At 42.1% G+C, this 16,032-nt stretch overlaps 1 protein-coding gene across 5 annotated transcripts in view; it reads left to right on the top strand.

Annotated features, from left to right (window-relative positions):
• Window positions 1-15,460, top strand: part of LOC117266049 (uncharacterized) — a 37,850-nt gene extending 22,390 nt beyond the window's left edge. The window contains exons 1-6 of one of the 5 annotated variants that reach the window (XM_033640985.2): window positions 7,956-8,245; window positions 8,735-8,791; window positions 9,370-9,735; window positions 11,225-11,464; window positions 12,888-12,984; window positions 13,283-15,460. In XM_033640985.2, coding sequence (XP_033496876.1) covers window positions 8,740-8,791; window positions 9,370-9,735; window positions 11,225-11,464; window positions 12,888-12,984; window positions 13,283-13,343 — 816 coding nt within the window. In that variant the 5' untranslated portion in view covers window positions 7,956-8,245; window positions 8,735-8,739 and the 3' untranslated portion in view covers window positions 13,344-15,460. Of the gene's footprint in view, window positions 1-7,955; window positions 8,246-8,268; window positions 8,291-8,731; window positions 8,792-9,369; window positions 9,736-11,224; window positions 11,465-12,887; window positions 12,985-13,282 lie in introns of those variants that run through there. The other 4 variants (XM_033640984.2, XM_078171744.1, XM_078171743.1 and 1 more) reach the window with 4 other exon arrangements.
• The last annotated feature ends 572 nt before the right edge of the window (window positions 15,461-16,032 follow it).

The following is a 16,032-nucleotide window of genomic DNA, read 5'->3' as shown; positions in this document are numbered from 1 at the left end:
TTACATTGCTGTTGGGATACTTTTGCATAAGTAAAGGCTTTGAATACTATTTTGAATACTACGTTTTGATTCTACTGCTACTTTATATAGTGTCGGCATTTTAAAAGCGTGTCATATAACAAGATGTGTTTTGTCTGAAACATTTTAATCCATACATTAACTAGTAATTAAAACTTTTATGAGTCAGTAAAACATATAAAGTATATAAACTAATAAAATGATATAATAGAAATGTGATAAGCACAAGCACCTCAAGATTGCATTTGAGTACAGTACTTTACTAAATGTGCCCAAATCCTTAAAAGGGCTTTGGTTTTTCTCTATCCTTTAAACACAACCATGTTTATTCCCAAATTTAATAGTTCCAATTCATGAAATGGATGGCCATGAATCTTTTACACAGCAAAATACAACAAAAAGTAATGAAATAGATCAATAAATTGAGTCAAGCCTGAGCGAAAAAGTGCAGAATGGGGGTGGAGGACAGGTAATTGTGTTATTTTTTCACCTAATCCTTGAATTTAGTTCAAATTTGCTCTAAATTTGCACTCCAATCAATATAAATATCAAAATACATGCACCAGCCACTTTATCAGGTACAGCTGTGCAACTGCTTGCAACTCAGTGCATTTAGACATGGTCAAGACGACCTGCTGAAGTCCAGAATGGGGAGAAAGGTGATTTAAGTGACTGTGAATGTGGCATGGTCATTGGTGCCGGACAGCCTGGTCTGAGCATTTCAGAAACTGCTGATCTACTGGGATTTTTATGCACAATCATCTCTAGGGTTTGCAGAGGATGGTCTGAAAAAGAGAAAATATCCAGTAAGTGGCAGTTCTCTGGGGCGGCACGGTGGTGTGGTGGTTAGCACTCTCGCCTCACAGTAAGGGGGTTGCCGGTTCAATCCCGGGCGTGGGAGCCCTTCTGTGCGGAGTTTGCATGTTCTCCCTGTGTCAGCGTGGGTTCTCTCCGGGCGCTCCGGCTTCCTCCCACAGTCCAAAGACATGCAGATTAGGAACTAGGTTAATTGATAACTCTAAATTGTCCATAGGTGTGAATGTGAGCGTGAATGGTTGTCTGTCTCTATGTGCCCTGCGATAGTCTGGCGACCTGTCCAGGGTGTACCCTGCCCCTCGCCCGATGTCAGCTGGGCTCCAGCTCCACCCTCAAGAGGATGAAGCGGTTAGAAGATGAATGAATGAATGAATGAATGAATGGCAGTTCTCTGGGCCAAAATGCCTTGTTGATGCCAGATACCTAATAAAGTGGCCGACTTATGTAAAAAAGAAAAGCACTCTATTCCACTTCCACTGCAGAGCAAGTTTACACTAAACATTTTTAATGTGTGACATTGATGAACAAACTTTGAACAAAAACAAAGCAATATGTGCATAGTTTTATTTTAATATGTAACAAAGTTTACAAAAATACACTTTTTTAAACTTATTTTACAGTTTTGGAGATCTATCAAACATAAAATTAAACATTAATCTCTATGGAGCTCAGGATTTCAAAACGTTATCTCCTCTTATAATGTTTAAACTAGACAGTATAGACACTGTTTCCACTTTTAAAGATTGTACAGGATGGAGGTTGTTTCGTTCAGACTGCTGTGTTAATGTAAGTGTCATTCAGTAAATACCATAAAGATAAGTATCCCATATGTTTGCATATACCACATACCACAAAGACATGTTCAAAGACTATCAGGAACTATAAATGTAGTGGATTTAAATTCATTTTCTGTTTCACTTTTTTCAAAATGGTTTTTAGATTAATGAATTCCTACTGATGAGATGATGAGATACAGCACTGATAGCAGTTGTGCAGATACCAGATCACATTTCAGAGCATATAATGATTTTATTTCCCCATTGTGGTGATTGTTTCCCTTTTGACTTTCATGGCTGAAGGTCATTTTTATTTGCCCTGGTTACAGTGTTACACGGCAGCTATCTGATAAAACAGTTAATATTAGATAACGGCAACCTCATACACTCAGTTCTTTGCTTAATTTATTCACTTGTGCAACGATATGGATTAATGTGATGCAAAACCAGAGTTTGCTCATGGAATCAGAAGTATGTGATGATGCCTGCTGGAGGGAAAAAAAAGCTGGAGTGGGAGCAAAGAGTTGATATTTTTCATCTGATGTATTAGTGCCACCCACTGGTTAATCCCGGCTAACAGCACTCCTCTGTAGTCAAAGAGCACAGTGGGAGCCACAGCTGTGATTCCCATGATTATTCATAAACCCTCTGCAAATACAAATGGATTTATAATCAGCTTTAAATCACTCGTTACATCTGTGCCCCAGGATGCGTTTCATGAAGTGAGAAACTGCAGAGCCGACCCCTGAATAAGTGATGTCATTATGTTTCACTGCTCCAGTAGTGTAAAGGAGGTGTGTGGCTGACAAAACAATCTCATCTCAAAGTCTGTTTAGAAGCCGTTCTGGAGATTTACATAATCTTGTTTAACAGATGATAGGTTTTTTTTCTGACACTTCTTGCAACCAGCTGAGGTTTAAATTCTGATTTGTATGTTAGAAAATATCAGAATATGAAGTAAATCAGCAGCTCGTGTGTTGTCTGGAAACAATGGTGTGGACTGGAGTCAGACAAATCTGATGACTTTAGACCCAAAACAGAACGAGAGAGTCGACTGGTTGCCCTGTATATACAAACTTGGATCAAAAACTTGTGTTGGGTGCTCATGGAGAACAGGAAACAACAGGATCAACAGGAAGGAAATATTGCTTTCCTTCCTCCTTCCTTGTTTTCTATATTTTTTCAGAGTGCCTGGATTGCCTCACCGAAAATCAAAACAGACTTGCAGCTTGTCTTGGACTTTTAACGGCAATGACTTGAGACCTGGCCTGAACTTGAGCCTGATTTGAAAACTGGATAGCTTCCAGAGCCCACAGATGAAAAGATATCTTATTTAAAATAATTTCCTGCATCAGCTAACATTGTTGCATTTCCTCAATCAATTATTCATTCCCAGCAAGTCGACACTTTCGTCCTCAAATGACCCATTTTGTTTGAACCAATCCAGCAGCATATAGTCAAGTTGCAGAAGAGAACCATGAACGTGATGTTTCTGAGCCCCAGTGGAAAAACATGATACCAAAGATAATTTAGATAAGCCTACTAAAGTGTCATAACAAAAATGATGCGGTGGTCAACAATAAACGATTTCCAGTAGTAACAGGTGATTCCAAAATTACAGACAAAGACACAATGACTTTGTTTGACATTTGAAGTTGCACTAAGAACAGGAGAAGTCAATGCTAGTATTAATATAGCAAGCTAATGTGGGTGCTATGTGCTAATTGTGGTATTAGTTTATTGTGTCAGCACTACTTTTTAGCCCCTTTTACACTGCCAGATTTTCAGCGAATGTTGGGCCGTTTTGCCGGCAAGCTGCGAGTGTTTATAGACATAGAGGCAGATTGGCAAGTTGATCCGAGGTGCCCAATTTTCCCCTTCGTAGGGTAGTCATATTGGCGGAACCTTTTTGGTTTAAAAAGAACGAGGCGCCCTTCCGCAACGGGAGGGGCTGTTGAAGACTTGTGGGAGGAGCTGTTGATGGTGCTGCACGTGCGACCCACTGGCGGTGGATAAACAGGAAACAGCTGATGGCAGGAATTAGCAAGCAGATAGTAGCAAGAGGAAAACACAAACCTGAAAGACACTGTAAAGATGAGCAACTGGGGAGACAAGGAATTGGGCGCCCTCCTTGCCCTCGCAAACAAAGAGGCCATTAACCGTCAAATGACGGGGACGGTGAAGGACGGGCCAACTTATGAGAGAATCGGCAAAAGTCTGAAAAAGGCCCATTCTGTTTGAACAAAAGTAGGTAGGCGGCATTTTGCTGCACTCCCCAATTTTGTTTTTATACTGCCAATGCTGAAAAAAACTGATTGGGCTTTCCTGCAAATTTGCGCAATTCCTGTTCAAAAAGGGCTTTTGTTCAAGTTCAGTGACACTTGTTTTAACAAATTCACATTTTTAAAAGCATCATGATTTTTGTAAATTTAATATATTATTACACATATTAAAATGGCATTTTGGTGAAGAGCACATTTATGACTATCAGCGTCAGCATGATACATGCCCGGCGTCAGGGGGAAATGCGGCGGGACAAAGACGAAAGTTGGGTCCAAGACAGACTTTCACGCGAGGGAGTGGTGTTTGTGTCCCGTAAGATTCTAAAGCCAAACCCTGTTCTTTTTTCCTAAACCTAACCACGGGTGTTTGTTGTTGAAGGAAAAAAAAACGGCAATTGTACCGACGCAGTGCGTTTATTTTGAATAAGACTGTATGTAAACGGTCAATTTCCTGTGAAGTGGAAGTATATCTTGAAAGAAGACAATGCATGTAACAGGCTGAACTTGACACAGTGTCCCAGAACGTCAACAACCAACACACCCAGGGTACCTTGCAGGTCGAATGTGGACATGGAAAGTCTATGACCAAACATCAATATGTGACGAGGTCAGAGTGAGAATGTGTTGGTTAAGGACTTGAGACATGACTCAGGACTTGCCTGTCTTGACTTGGGACTTGCAAAACCACGACTTGGTCCCACTCCTATCAATGAAGCAGATTTTTTTCTCCAGTGTCACAGAGACTGAATATTTCTTCTGATAGGACCTGAGGACTTGAGACTTGACTTTGGACTTGTCAGTCTTAACTTGGGACTTGACTATCCTACAGTTTCTCTCTGTCGCTAAGACACACTTAATGAAACTGGAGTTCACTTGATCTTCATCATCACCATCTTAGCACAGCAGAAGTCATCTCTTGCAAATGTGTGGATATTTTTTCATTGGTTTCACAACTTTATTGAATTAACTTTGTTCACAGCTGATAGAAACTACTTCATAAGTATAAATCTCTAATGCACCTGTGTGAAACTTGTTTGCACAACACTTCAACCAGCAGTCAGTCTGTATACACCTTTGAAAGTTGCCACTTGTGTGTTGCAATTTGCGAGCATGAGGAACAACAAAAAGGAAAAGGCGTGTATGAAGAGGAAGAGACCATTATTATTGAAAACAAGACTAGGTCCATCCTATATGCTGTAGCGGTTCAGACAAATAAAAAGGAGGGGGGGTCTTTTGTAATAAAAACATGCAGCACAGAAGCTGCGGCATGAGAAATGTTTATTGTAATGCGACACAGGTCAAACTCCAGGTGCTGTAGGTCCGTACATGTCATTGACAGTTGATCTCAAAGTGTAAGAGTGCAGGTGCAGAGTACAGCAGGGTTTGTTCTCGAGTAAAATCATCTTTGGAGAAAATAATATAGTTCTTGCTGTGATATGCTTGCTTGCCTTTTTTGGCCACATACTATATGCAAAGTAACAACAAACAGTGCAGGCATAAAGCACAAATTACTTCAAGGTTCAATCGGTTCAGAAGAATGTATCAATTTGACCACAGGTTGTGGTGTTTGGAAATATTTAGTTTTGTTGCATTGTGTGTGTTGGAGCACTTCGCCCAGGGACTTTCAGGTTAGGCCTGTGTCGGAACTGTTTTGAAAATGTAACTCCTGAATGGACAAATGTTTCCAAGCAGATGAGAAATAACTGGGTATTTCTCAAAGTTGAGGAAGCATCCTTAAATAGTTGAATTTCAAGGATGCTGCGTCATCACATCTCGACTAAGGACGGTTCCGCTGTCAAGGATCCTTGAAATTCTTCCGAGGACTTGGTCCTTCCTTCAGAGAATTTGCAAGGATGCATGTGTGTGTATCCTCAGCGGGTATAAAGAGCCCACAATTCTGCTGGAAGTGAAGGCGGAGCCTCTTCAATGAAACCTGCACCAGTGGAGCTCAGCAAGACTTTGATAAACATGTCATATATTTGCATCAATATCACTGGGAGTTTTTAATCAGACACGCATGAAAACAATATTGATAGAAACCTCATAATTTACACATTCCAATGTGTCCACTGCTACATGATATGAGCTTTTTAAAATAACGTGATTTCGATAAAACATCCATCCATCCATTTTCATCCGCTTATCCCAGGCCGGGTCACGGGGGCAGAAGGGCAAGCAAAGTATTCCAGACATCCCTCTTCCCAGCAACACTCTCCAGCTCCTCCTGGGGGACCCCAAGGCGTTCCTAGGCCAGATGAGATATGTAATCCCTCCAGCATGTCCTGGTCTACCCCGGGGCCTCCTACTAGTGGGACGTGCCCAAAACACCTCCAACAGGAGGCGCCCAGGAGACATCCTGATCAGATGCCCGAACCACCTCAACTGACCCCTTTCGATGCAAAGGAGCAGCGGCTCTACTCCGAGCTCCCTCTGGATGTCCGAGCTCCTCACCCTATCTCTAAGGGTGAGCCCAGCCACCCCACGAAGGAATTCATTTCGACCGCTTGTATCCATGATCTCATTCTTTCGGTCACTACCCAGAGCACATGACCATAGGTGAGGGTTGGGACGTAGATGGACCAGTAAATCGAAAGCTTCACCTTCTGGCTCAGCTCCTTCTTCACCACGACGGACTGACACAGTGCCCGCATCACTGCAGAAGCCGCACCAAATTAATTTAAAAAGTATATAGTAATAGTATTAGTATTTCAAGTGTAACCCAGAAATATTCTTCCTAAAAGTCATGTGACTCTGAAAATACTAAAAGTACATGAGAGCAGGCTGCCGCAGCAGGGGGCGGTGACAAAAAGCTGCGGTGAAGTCAGACAATTTCCCGACAGTTTCCAGTAGCCTTCAGTCCGTGCAGGAAGTCACAGACACACTAACATCCTGTCTCGAATGATGTCAATTCATTAAAAAAGTGATCAGACCCATATATCCGTTTGTTTTCACCATCAGTCACACAACATGTTTTCTGTTCACAGAATAAACCCTCAGGTCAGACAAATACAATCTTAATCTCTAAAATTCAACAAAAATGAGTAGTTTATCTAAAACGTCATCTTGTTGAGTCGACATCTGAACCAATCAGCTGTTAGATCAGGTGAGAGCCAGGCAGTGCAGTCGCCTGCGGCCGCCTTGCTCTCACAGTTTTATCGCGGTCCACTTTTGTAATACGTCAGAGCAAGTCGGGATGAAGTCGGACACAAAACTAACCGGCATGCATTGTACGGCGATCGCCGGTGATCGAATCTGCGCAGGCCTGGCTCATCTCGAACAAACCTAACATTAGAGTGCCAAAATGATCACAGTACACTGATCCTTTCTTGGAAGGACCTGTCCTACCAAGGAAGGATCCTTGACTTTGAGAACCACCGACTGTAACTTTGGACTTGACTCGAGACCTGCCTGTGTTGACTTGGGAGTTGAGTGCAAAGACGTGAGAGTTACTTGTGACTCGCAAACAACGACTTGCTCCCACTTCTGTCTTTTAAGCACATTTTTTTCTCCAGTTTCACAGAGACTGAATATCCTCGCTGTGAACAAGAATGAAATCATCAACATTCCCCTTTACATGCTTGAAGGTGTTTCTCAGTTGCATGCGAGAGACAGTTATTGAGAAAAAATAATGAGAATAGAGTAATTCATGTATTACCTCCTCTTTACAATCCAAAGCCAAGGCAATGTATTATGTCTGCGGGGCAAATAGTGTTCGAGCTGGATAAGAAGGCTGCAGTACAAAGCCTATTTCATAATGAGATCCAACATTGTCATGGTTTCCCCTTCAACAAGAATACCACAGCCTTTTTATCTGTTTACAAATAGTACAACAACAGTGGTGTGAAAATCCAAATCCAAAATGTTGTATTGTTACGTAAGCACGTGATCGGACGCAGGTCAGAGGAGGTTGGGGGTGGGGGGGGGGGGGGGGGGGGGGCAGGTTGGGTCTTACAATGGAAAGTTCATTTATTTAAAAACACAAAGCAGAAATGAGCCTCTATTGTACAGGAAAGAGCGGGAGTCGGGGAGGGGGAGGAAGCCGCTTAAAAACAAGGTGACGCCTATGTGACTCACGGACAGGACCTGACAGGCTGAGGAGAAGCCGAGCAGAGAGGAGAAGAAAGTCCTGAAACATTTAGCTAAACTCCAGTTTGATGTTGTTTCGCAGGAGCAGCTGTAGATTCTGGAGCTGTCATCTCTAACTAGATTATTTCTCGCAATGCAATGGCAACTGCTTTGAAGATATTGTTTTATGTTGGGCCATAAATATACTCGCAGAGTGAATTGCGCTGCACCTTAACCTCTGAGAAAGTGAAGTGGCTCGACTGTATTGTTTGTCTCGGTTTTGGAGAGGTAGGTGAATCCCACTCTGGGGCTTTTGATGTGGATGACTTCAAGGTAAACAGCAATGGGGATTCCAGGTTATATTTAATGCATGCAGGCTGGGTTCCTGCACTGCTATCGCTGCTCCTTCTCCCTGTGTTTTGTTGTAGCAGCTGTGCTTGAGGGGGTTCATTTTAGTTTTGGCAGTAGACCCGTCCTTATTTCCTTCCAACTTCTGATTCTAGTGCAGTGTGTGGTGCCAATGCTGTTGTTCTTTGGATAGTTCACAAATAAATTAAGGAAAGAATACCCTAAACATTTGGATTACATTTTTCTAATAGGAGGGACATGCTGCTTTAATTGTTTTTTGCTCTCATTTTAATTTCACATTTTCTCTGGAGGTGGTGTTATTATTCTTGCTGTAGTGGCACCCCTGCTGAACAAGTACAGAGGAAATGTGCGTGTTGTTGCTGAGGTCATGGACAAATTCCTCTCTCTGTTCTCTGTCTACATCAGCAGGTGTTATGGATCTACAGTATTTCCTGAGCTGGAAAGTTGCCCTGCTGCTTCTCTTGAGTAAGGCTGGTTTTTTTTTGTAACCACCATCCTAATGATTTCTGTTTAAAAAACCTGCTTGAAAGTACAGGGAGTAAACAGAATGTATTCAGCACTGCACCCTGACACAAATGCAAAGGAACTCTTGTAATCTGCCTTTTGCATTAATGCCCACACTTGCATTATTTACATCTCCTCCATCCTATGCCTATCAAGTTAAGACGCTTGATTAATACTCCTCGTGGTGAATGCACAGAGGCTTACCAGGTCCGCTGCTGATTTGACACAGATTTTAAGATAGTGATGTGGTGTGATGGATATCGCATTAGGCATGGCTGTGATGTGCTATAAATCATCGCTTGACATTGTTTGACAGAGAGCAGCCATACATATTCATAAAGTGTTTGCTGAGGACGGAGATGAAGTATTTTGCTACTTTTTGTTTTATTAGCTCCCTGTTCAGCCCAAACAATGCAAACTTTCCGAAAGCCAAAAGGTCAAAACTGATGAAGATGAAATTCTGTGGCTTGTACTGGTCATCAGCTGTATGCTGCACCTGAGTGTGATGCAATAACATATGGTCCAATCTCTGTCTGCAGCGCCATGTGGGCTCCAGTGTATGTCAGTGCACATCCTCAACGAGGAGATTGTGCACGTGATCCCAGGCTCCAGTCTGGTCCTGAAAGCTGAGATCGGGCACGGACCCCTGGAAGAGGTCTCCGTGGTGACCTGGGAGCGGGAGTCCGAACTCTGGACCGGCCATGACAGGGTGACACTGGCCACGTGCCCCGGCAAAAGCTTCACGTGTGGTGGCACGAGGCCAAATGTTCATGTGAACATGGAGCGGCAGGTGACGACACTTCAGATAAATGGGTTCAGCGGAGCAGACAGCGGCGTGTACACTGTGACTGTGACGGATCAGAAAGGGGTCAAGACCTTTGCAGGATGCATCGTCAGGAAATACGGTACAGTGTGATAAACAGCGTGTGAGGGAATTTATAGTCTTTAGTTACAGGTACTGCTGAGAAAATTGGTTAATTGACTGAAAATAAAACAACAATCTTTCTAATCAATTAATGATTTCAAAGAGTAACAGCTTTAATTATATATACAGTCACTTTATTACACGATCAAGTGATCCTGGTCCTATTCTGTAGCATTCATTACAATTCTGTCTGTTCTACAAAACACCCTCAAGTGTGAGGAAACATCATCTTGAATGCTTTTCTTTTTTTAATTTGTAAAAGGGGCTAAAACTAAGTGTGATGTAGCTCTTTGTTATCCCTTAAATCAAAAATTACCAACATTTGAAGGGCCCATCTCCAATTAGAGGATTTGCAGTTTTGTGTTCAAATCTCATTTAATTTTAACTCCTTTGTCAACAAATCCCTCTCACCCTCAAGGTCCATTTAGTAGCTTTCAATTATGTTACATTTTCTTTATCAACAGACGGAGCTTTTTTTTAAGCATTTTTTTATCTTTGTTGGCTTAATTTTCTTTATATTGGAAACAATGTTGAAGCTTTTTGAGCCAAAAGAAGTAATTAAAAGATGATAATATGGACTCTTTGAAATTGGGATTTGCATTTGTTCATATTTTCTGATATTATTTTATAGATTAAACAGTTGTTTAGTCGCAAAAATAAACTGATAAACAAATGGGTGATGAAAATAATAATTAGTTGCAGCCTTAATTGTAAACTATAGGTAAGAAAAAGGCCCTAAGGTTGTAAAGGATCAGTGGATGTTGTTTAAGCCAACAGCTAACAAATCGCTGTCTTTGCTTTATCTGTTTTAAAAGCTTACAGAGGTAGTGTGTAGAGAAATTTGGTCTGTAAGGGTGATGCCATGACAGCAGAAACATTTCAAATGCTCATCAGCTGACGATGTCCCGGCCTTTCTAGTGTTAACTCCAACAATTACCAACAGTATAATGAATTTGTTTAATTTCACGCCAGCAGCCATTGTTTCCTTCCGATTGTGGATGTCTCATTTAACAATGAAACACTTGAAATTAAATTTGCCTATAGGCTTCGCTTGCCGGCTCTTCCCTTTGTTTCCGTGCTTCTCGACGTCTCATTGTAGCTTTGTAGTTTTCTGTCAAAGCTGCTATGCATTTACTCTCATCTGTCTGCTTTAACAGTATCAATTCATCACTCTTCTCTACATCTGCTCTCTCAGCTTCCAGGGCTTTCCATCATCCCATTCTCCGACATTATACCTCACTCTCCAGTCTCATTATTGTCTCTGAAACTGAGCCAGTTTCTCCTGACAGCATTAAACGTCTCCCATGATTCTTTGTCTTAGGCCCTCTTGGAGAGCCATGTGCCATTATTCTTATTTTATAACAGAGGGATGCCCATGGCTGCTCTTTCTATCCGGGCTCGGAGTTTTTACCTTCGTCCTCATCAGCTCTTTCATTCTTGTCCTCACCTTCTCTCATCTGTCTCTACAGAGGCGGTGCACCACGTCTCAGTCAGCATCAACGTGTCTCACTCCTCGCTGGTTTGTGGAGAGGCCTGGGGCACGGAGCCCCACTTCAGCTGGCTCCACGAGAGAGTGGCCATCACTCAGACTGTGGGTATAGTCTCCAAAGATGGAACAACATTGTTTGTGAACAAGACTCCCATCTGTGGCCACTTCACCTGCATGGTCAGCAACAAGCTGGGCTACAGCTCCGCCACCTATACTGCAGGTACGAGACGACATATTGTTTCTCTGTTCTTCTAAGAAAGGAATAATGCTGTTTTAGAAATGTATGGCTAGCAAGGTAGCTTTATTTACCAAACTTAAAGCCGCACTGATCAATAGTTTTATATTAACAATGACAAAATGATAGTCAGCCGCTTCAAGATGTTTCAGTGTTGCAAATTCAACCAATCCCTATGAATTCTGCACAACCTTGCAATTTCGCAATCACCCTAACTTTTCCACAAACTTGACCTCGTAGTTCCACCAGTCATAGCAGTCCCTCGCATTATGTCACCAAACTCACCTCTTTGTTTCTGGTGCTGAAGATGCAGACATGTGCGACACAAATGTCTCACATTTACCAACTAAAATAACCACTAAAGACCGTGTAAGGCAATTCCCTGATGTTCTACATGAAAGCGGGTGTAAACCATTTTGCAGCGTTGTAGTGAAACACAAACTACATATACTGGAAAAATTATTTTCAACTGCAAAACATTCCTAGAGAGTGGCTGAAATGCATTGACAACAGACAAAGTGAAATCATCATAACAGAGGCTGTTGCATCTATTGCTCGTGCTGAATGATGAGTTAGATTAAATATGCGTGGTTAGTGGTGATGTTAGTGAAGTATAAATCACAAACTCAGAGCAGTGCAGTTTTATTTCCACTAGAACTTGAGAGCTTGCAGAGGGCGCCAAATGTCCTACACTGAATTTACTCCATTTTGACCAACTTACAAATCCTGCATCTACATTAATACATTAGTGATAATACAATGAAACACTTTGCAAGGGGACAAGCATGCCTTATTATGCTATATATTTTGACTGATTAAGTACATTTTCCTGTATTTCTTTTACACTGCTGTATTGTTACTTTTACTTACATGAAGCACCTGAATATATTATTTTACAACTGAAGATTATGAGATCAGGATAATCCTTATGTCTTATTTGTTATTGGATATTATTATTTATCTATTGGATAAAAGGCGCCTGTGGCATCTCTAAAACCAGCTCACTGTGCCATGGATATTCAGAAATCAGACTCCTTTCTACCGCGCGTCGTGTCGATCTTGAGCCGTGTCCTGATTGCACTTTGCTCTGTGTATTGTATCTCTGGTGGTGTCTCAGTGATAAAGGATTTTCCAAAGTGCGATCAATAAATCACTACCGCCACTATTGCTGCTACCACTGTTGCTAAACAGGCGAGACAAATGCAATTCTACGAATCTGCCAAGAGGCGCGATGATCCAAAGACAGCCGGGGTATTTCAGGACACCTCCTGTTAGCTCTTGCTGTTCCAGTCAGTTTAGTGACTGTACAGACTTGTTGCGGGAGACCTTTTCGGCCTTTTAGGGCAGCCATGTCAGATGATGTTGTTATTTTCCCCCCTCATTGGGTGTGTTTTTTCCTGCCTGACAGCACCTTGCGAGACAGAGGGCAGAGGGACAACAGTGGCTGTGCTGTGTGCCGTCCTCCTGCTGCTGTGTGGAGGAGTGCTGGCATTTCTGCTGTGGAGGTACAGTAATGCACACAGACACTGGCAGGCACAAATCTCATTTCAGGCTCTGCCCTGATAATAAAACCATACGCTGAGAGAAAATAAGACACTGGTAGGAGTTGCTTTAAAGGACAAAAAAAACTAAGGGTACAAGATGAAAACAGCAAAATGCTACACAGCTTGCATCTTAAGTGACACGCAAGAGAGGCATGACAGGCCGGGCTGTGTCTGCTGACAAAACCATTGTCATGTTTACTCGCGCCAGTGTTTGTCACTGCTGTTTGATCTAAATTGGACACTTTTCTTCTCTTTTCAGGCGACACAGGCTCAGCACCAGAGGAGAGAGGCTGCAAGAACATATAGATGACACCTTTTGAAAAAAAGGCCCAAGATACTCTTGTGTAACTCAGAGAGAAGAACAGGGAATGGACTTGATCTGTGAGGATGTTACTTCCTGCCCTTTGAGCAGTATGACCTTACACAGCATTGGAACAATGTGATGAGTGAACTGCTTGGTGGGAAATAAAAAATATCTAAAAATGGATATTCAGCTTGAAGTGCCAGCAATGTCATTACACTGCCTCCTGCTGGGCTGCACATGGCACTGCGTATTTAATAATCATTTTTGTAGGCTTGTATCAGCTGCGCATTGTATTGAAATGTATTTCAAATGTTGCCTTCATAATAAAATCCCTTTTAAGAATGTGACAACATTCAGCAGTTATTTGAACACATTTTTGAAAGATCGTTTTAGTTTGAAAACTGTTTTGACAGGGCTTACATTTTTATTAAATTTATACTATGCAGGAATGTCCATTACTGTTTATTAGCGGCTCAGCACCAACAGTGATAGTTGAAGCCTGCCCCAGATGTGTTCTTGTTTGGCATTTTGCCTTGCTATATTTGCAATTTTTCAGCGCTGTGTCTCTTGCCTCTCTTGCCTGCTGCTTACAGTCTGGCACCTGGCTACATTTTTATTAAGCCCCGGCCTCACCTGAGCACTGTGGGGGTACACACCCAGCAATGTCCCAAAGAGAGGGCAGAGCACACTCCCAGTGGGTCATAAGTGATGATTGAGAGGCATTTCTTCTTTATGAGTCTGTACATTGATTGTTAGAAAAATCCTGCATAGTATAACTTTAAGGATGGCATCTTTGCTCTCTATCTCCTTTTTCTCATCCAGTATTAGATGTTTGATTAGATTAGATTAGAGTTGGCGATTATAAAACTGTAAAAACAGTACTGCATAACAAATTCAATGATGGGGATCAGGAAAAGATAGGATGTAGACTATATAGTGAAAATGAATTAGTATAGTAGCAATAATATAGCTGTCAATTCATGTCACATTCGCTGATTGACACACAGGAGGCTAAGTTTGTAAACAATTACATGCATCACACTCATAGGAGTAATTTTGCGTTCAGTATTTTGTCCAAAGATACTTCGGCATATGGACTGGAAGAGCTGGGGATTGACTGATGATCATCTGATTGATGGGCGAGCAGCTCTGCCTCCTAAGCCCATGTGTGGCTTTTCTCCATGTACTCAAGCTTCCTCCCACAGTCCAAAGACATGCAGGCTAATTGGTGACTCTAAATTGACCGTAGGTGTGAATGTGAGTGTGAATGGTTGTCTGTCTCTTTGTGTCAGCACTGTGATAGTGTGGCCACCTGTCCAGGGTGTACTCCGCCTCCCGAGGGTAGTAAATGGGCTGAAAAATGGGCGCCATATAGGACTGTCCATGGGATACATATTGGCCCCATGATATTTGCCCATGTGGGTGGGTTTACCCAAGTGGGCCCCAGATAATACGGCCCTTTTTGGGCCCATAACGACTTTGTACCCAGGTAGCCCCAGCATGACCCGTGTGGGGCCCACTTGGCAAACCCACCCATGTGGGCAACTGGCATGGGGCCAATATGGAACACATGGACAATCCAGTGTAGGGCCCATTTGTCAGCCCATGTGCGCCCCACATACAAATGTTGGCTGGGTATATTTTGTCTAAGGATACTTTGACATATGGACTGCAAGAGCTAGGGATTGAGGGATGATCTTCCGATTGGTGGACAACCAGCTCTACCTCCTGAGCCACAGCCATAATTATCACTCAGTAATGGATGCAAAATGCAAACTGCACATGGACGCATACAAACACCTGCAAGAAAACCCTCATATACCAGTTCTTTATTAAACTGGCTGTTCAATGATTGGCTAATGCTTGAAGTCCCTTGAAGAATTTGGGAAAACTGCTTTTAGTTTTTGTGCTGCACACACTTTGAACAAGTTGCAGCACACAAAACTGTCAGTTTAAAACCATGATTACATACTACTCCACTCTTGAATGTGTTTCTGTGTTCTGTTGTAGTTTGTTTTCTCATTGATCGTTGTTTGATTTCTTTCGTTTAAATTGTACTCTCCAGCATTGTAAAAATGTGCATGCCCTCAGTAATTCCTTGAGATTTAAATAAAGGTTGAATGAAAAGAATGGCAATGTTATTTATTGGAGAACTTCTCTTCTTTCCAGCACTATGATACTTTTGATGAATCTGTGCAGTCATCATATTCATCAGTTGTTCCCTATTTTTGAAAAAATGCAGCTTGATATGTCCCCAAACTACCGTGGATTCAGCTTCAGTGATTTATTTTCTGGGATCCTGTTAGTTTCTGTTTTGTTAAAGTGTTCTGAGTTTTCACCCAGGAACTGTACTGTACTGTGTGTGAAAGATAACACTCCCAATACACGATCATCTCCACTGGCGGTGTTAACTTTCACAGTATACCCATCACGCCTCATAAGAAATGAACCCTCTAACCTCCAGCAGTGTTTTGGCGTTGCTGCGTAGATCTAGATGGGACCACATGGAGGAAACAGGACCACGGGAGCCAGAGGTGAAATTCAGGGCATGTTGTATTGGGCGTGGGAGGAAAAAGCAATTGAACATCTGCCATGAAAGTTTAGGTGTGCCTCAGAGAGTTTTAGCCAAAGATAGTTTCTGCCTTCTATGACGGTAATTTGAAATACATCAAAGAAAAGACACTCCATTTGTGGGTACAAAAGTC

This window comes from Epinephelus lanceolatus, chromosome 10 (genome assembly GCF_041903045.1).
Source record: "Epinephelus lanceolatus isolate andai-2023 chromosome 10, ASM4190304v1, whole genome shotgun sequence".
NCBI classification, from domain to species: domain Eukaryota; kingdom Metazoa; phylum Chordata; class Actinopteri; order Perciformes; family Serranidae; genus Epinephelus; species Epinephelus lanceolatus.
Note: the sequence above shows the minus strand (reverse complement) of the source record. Positions and strands in the feature narration are given on the sequence as shown.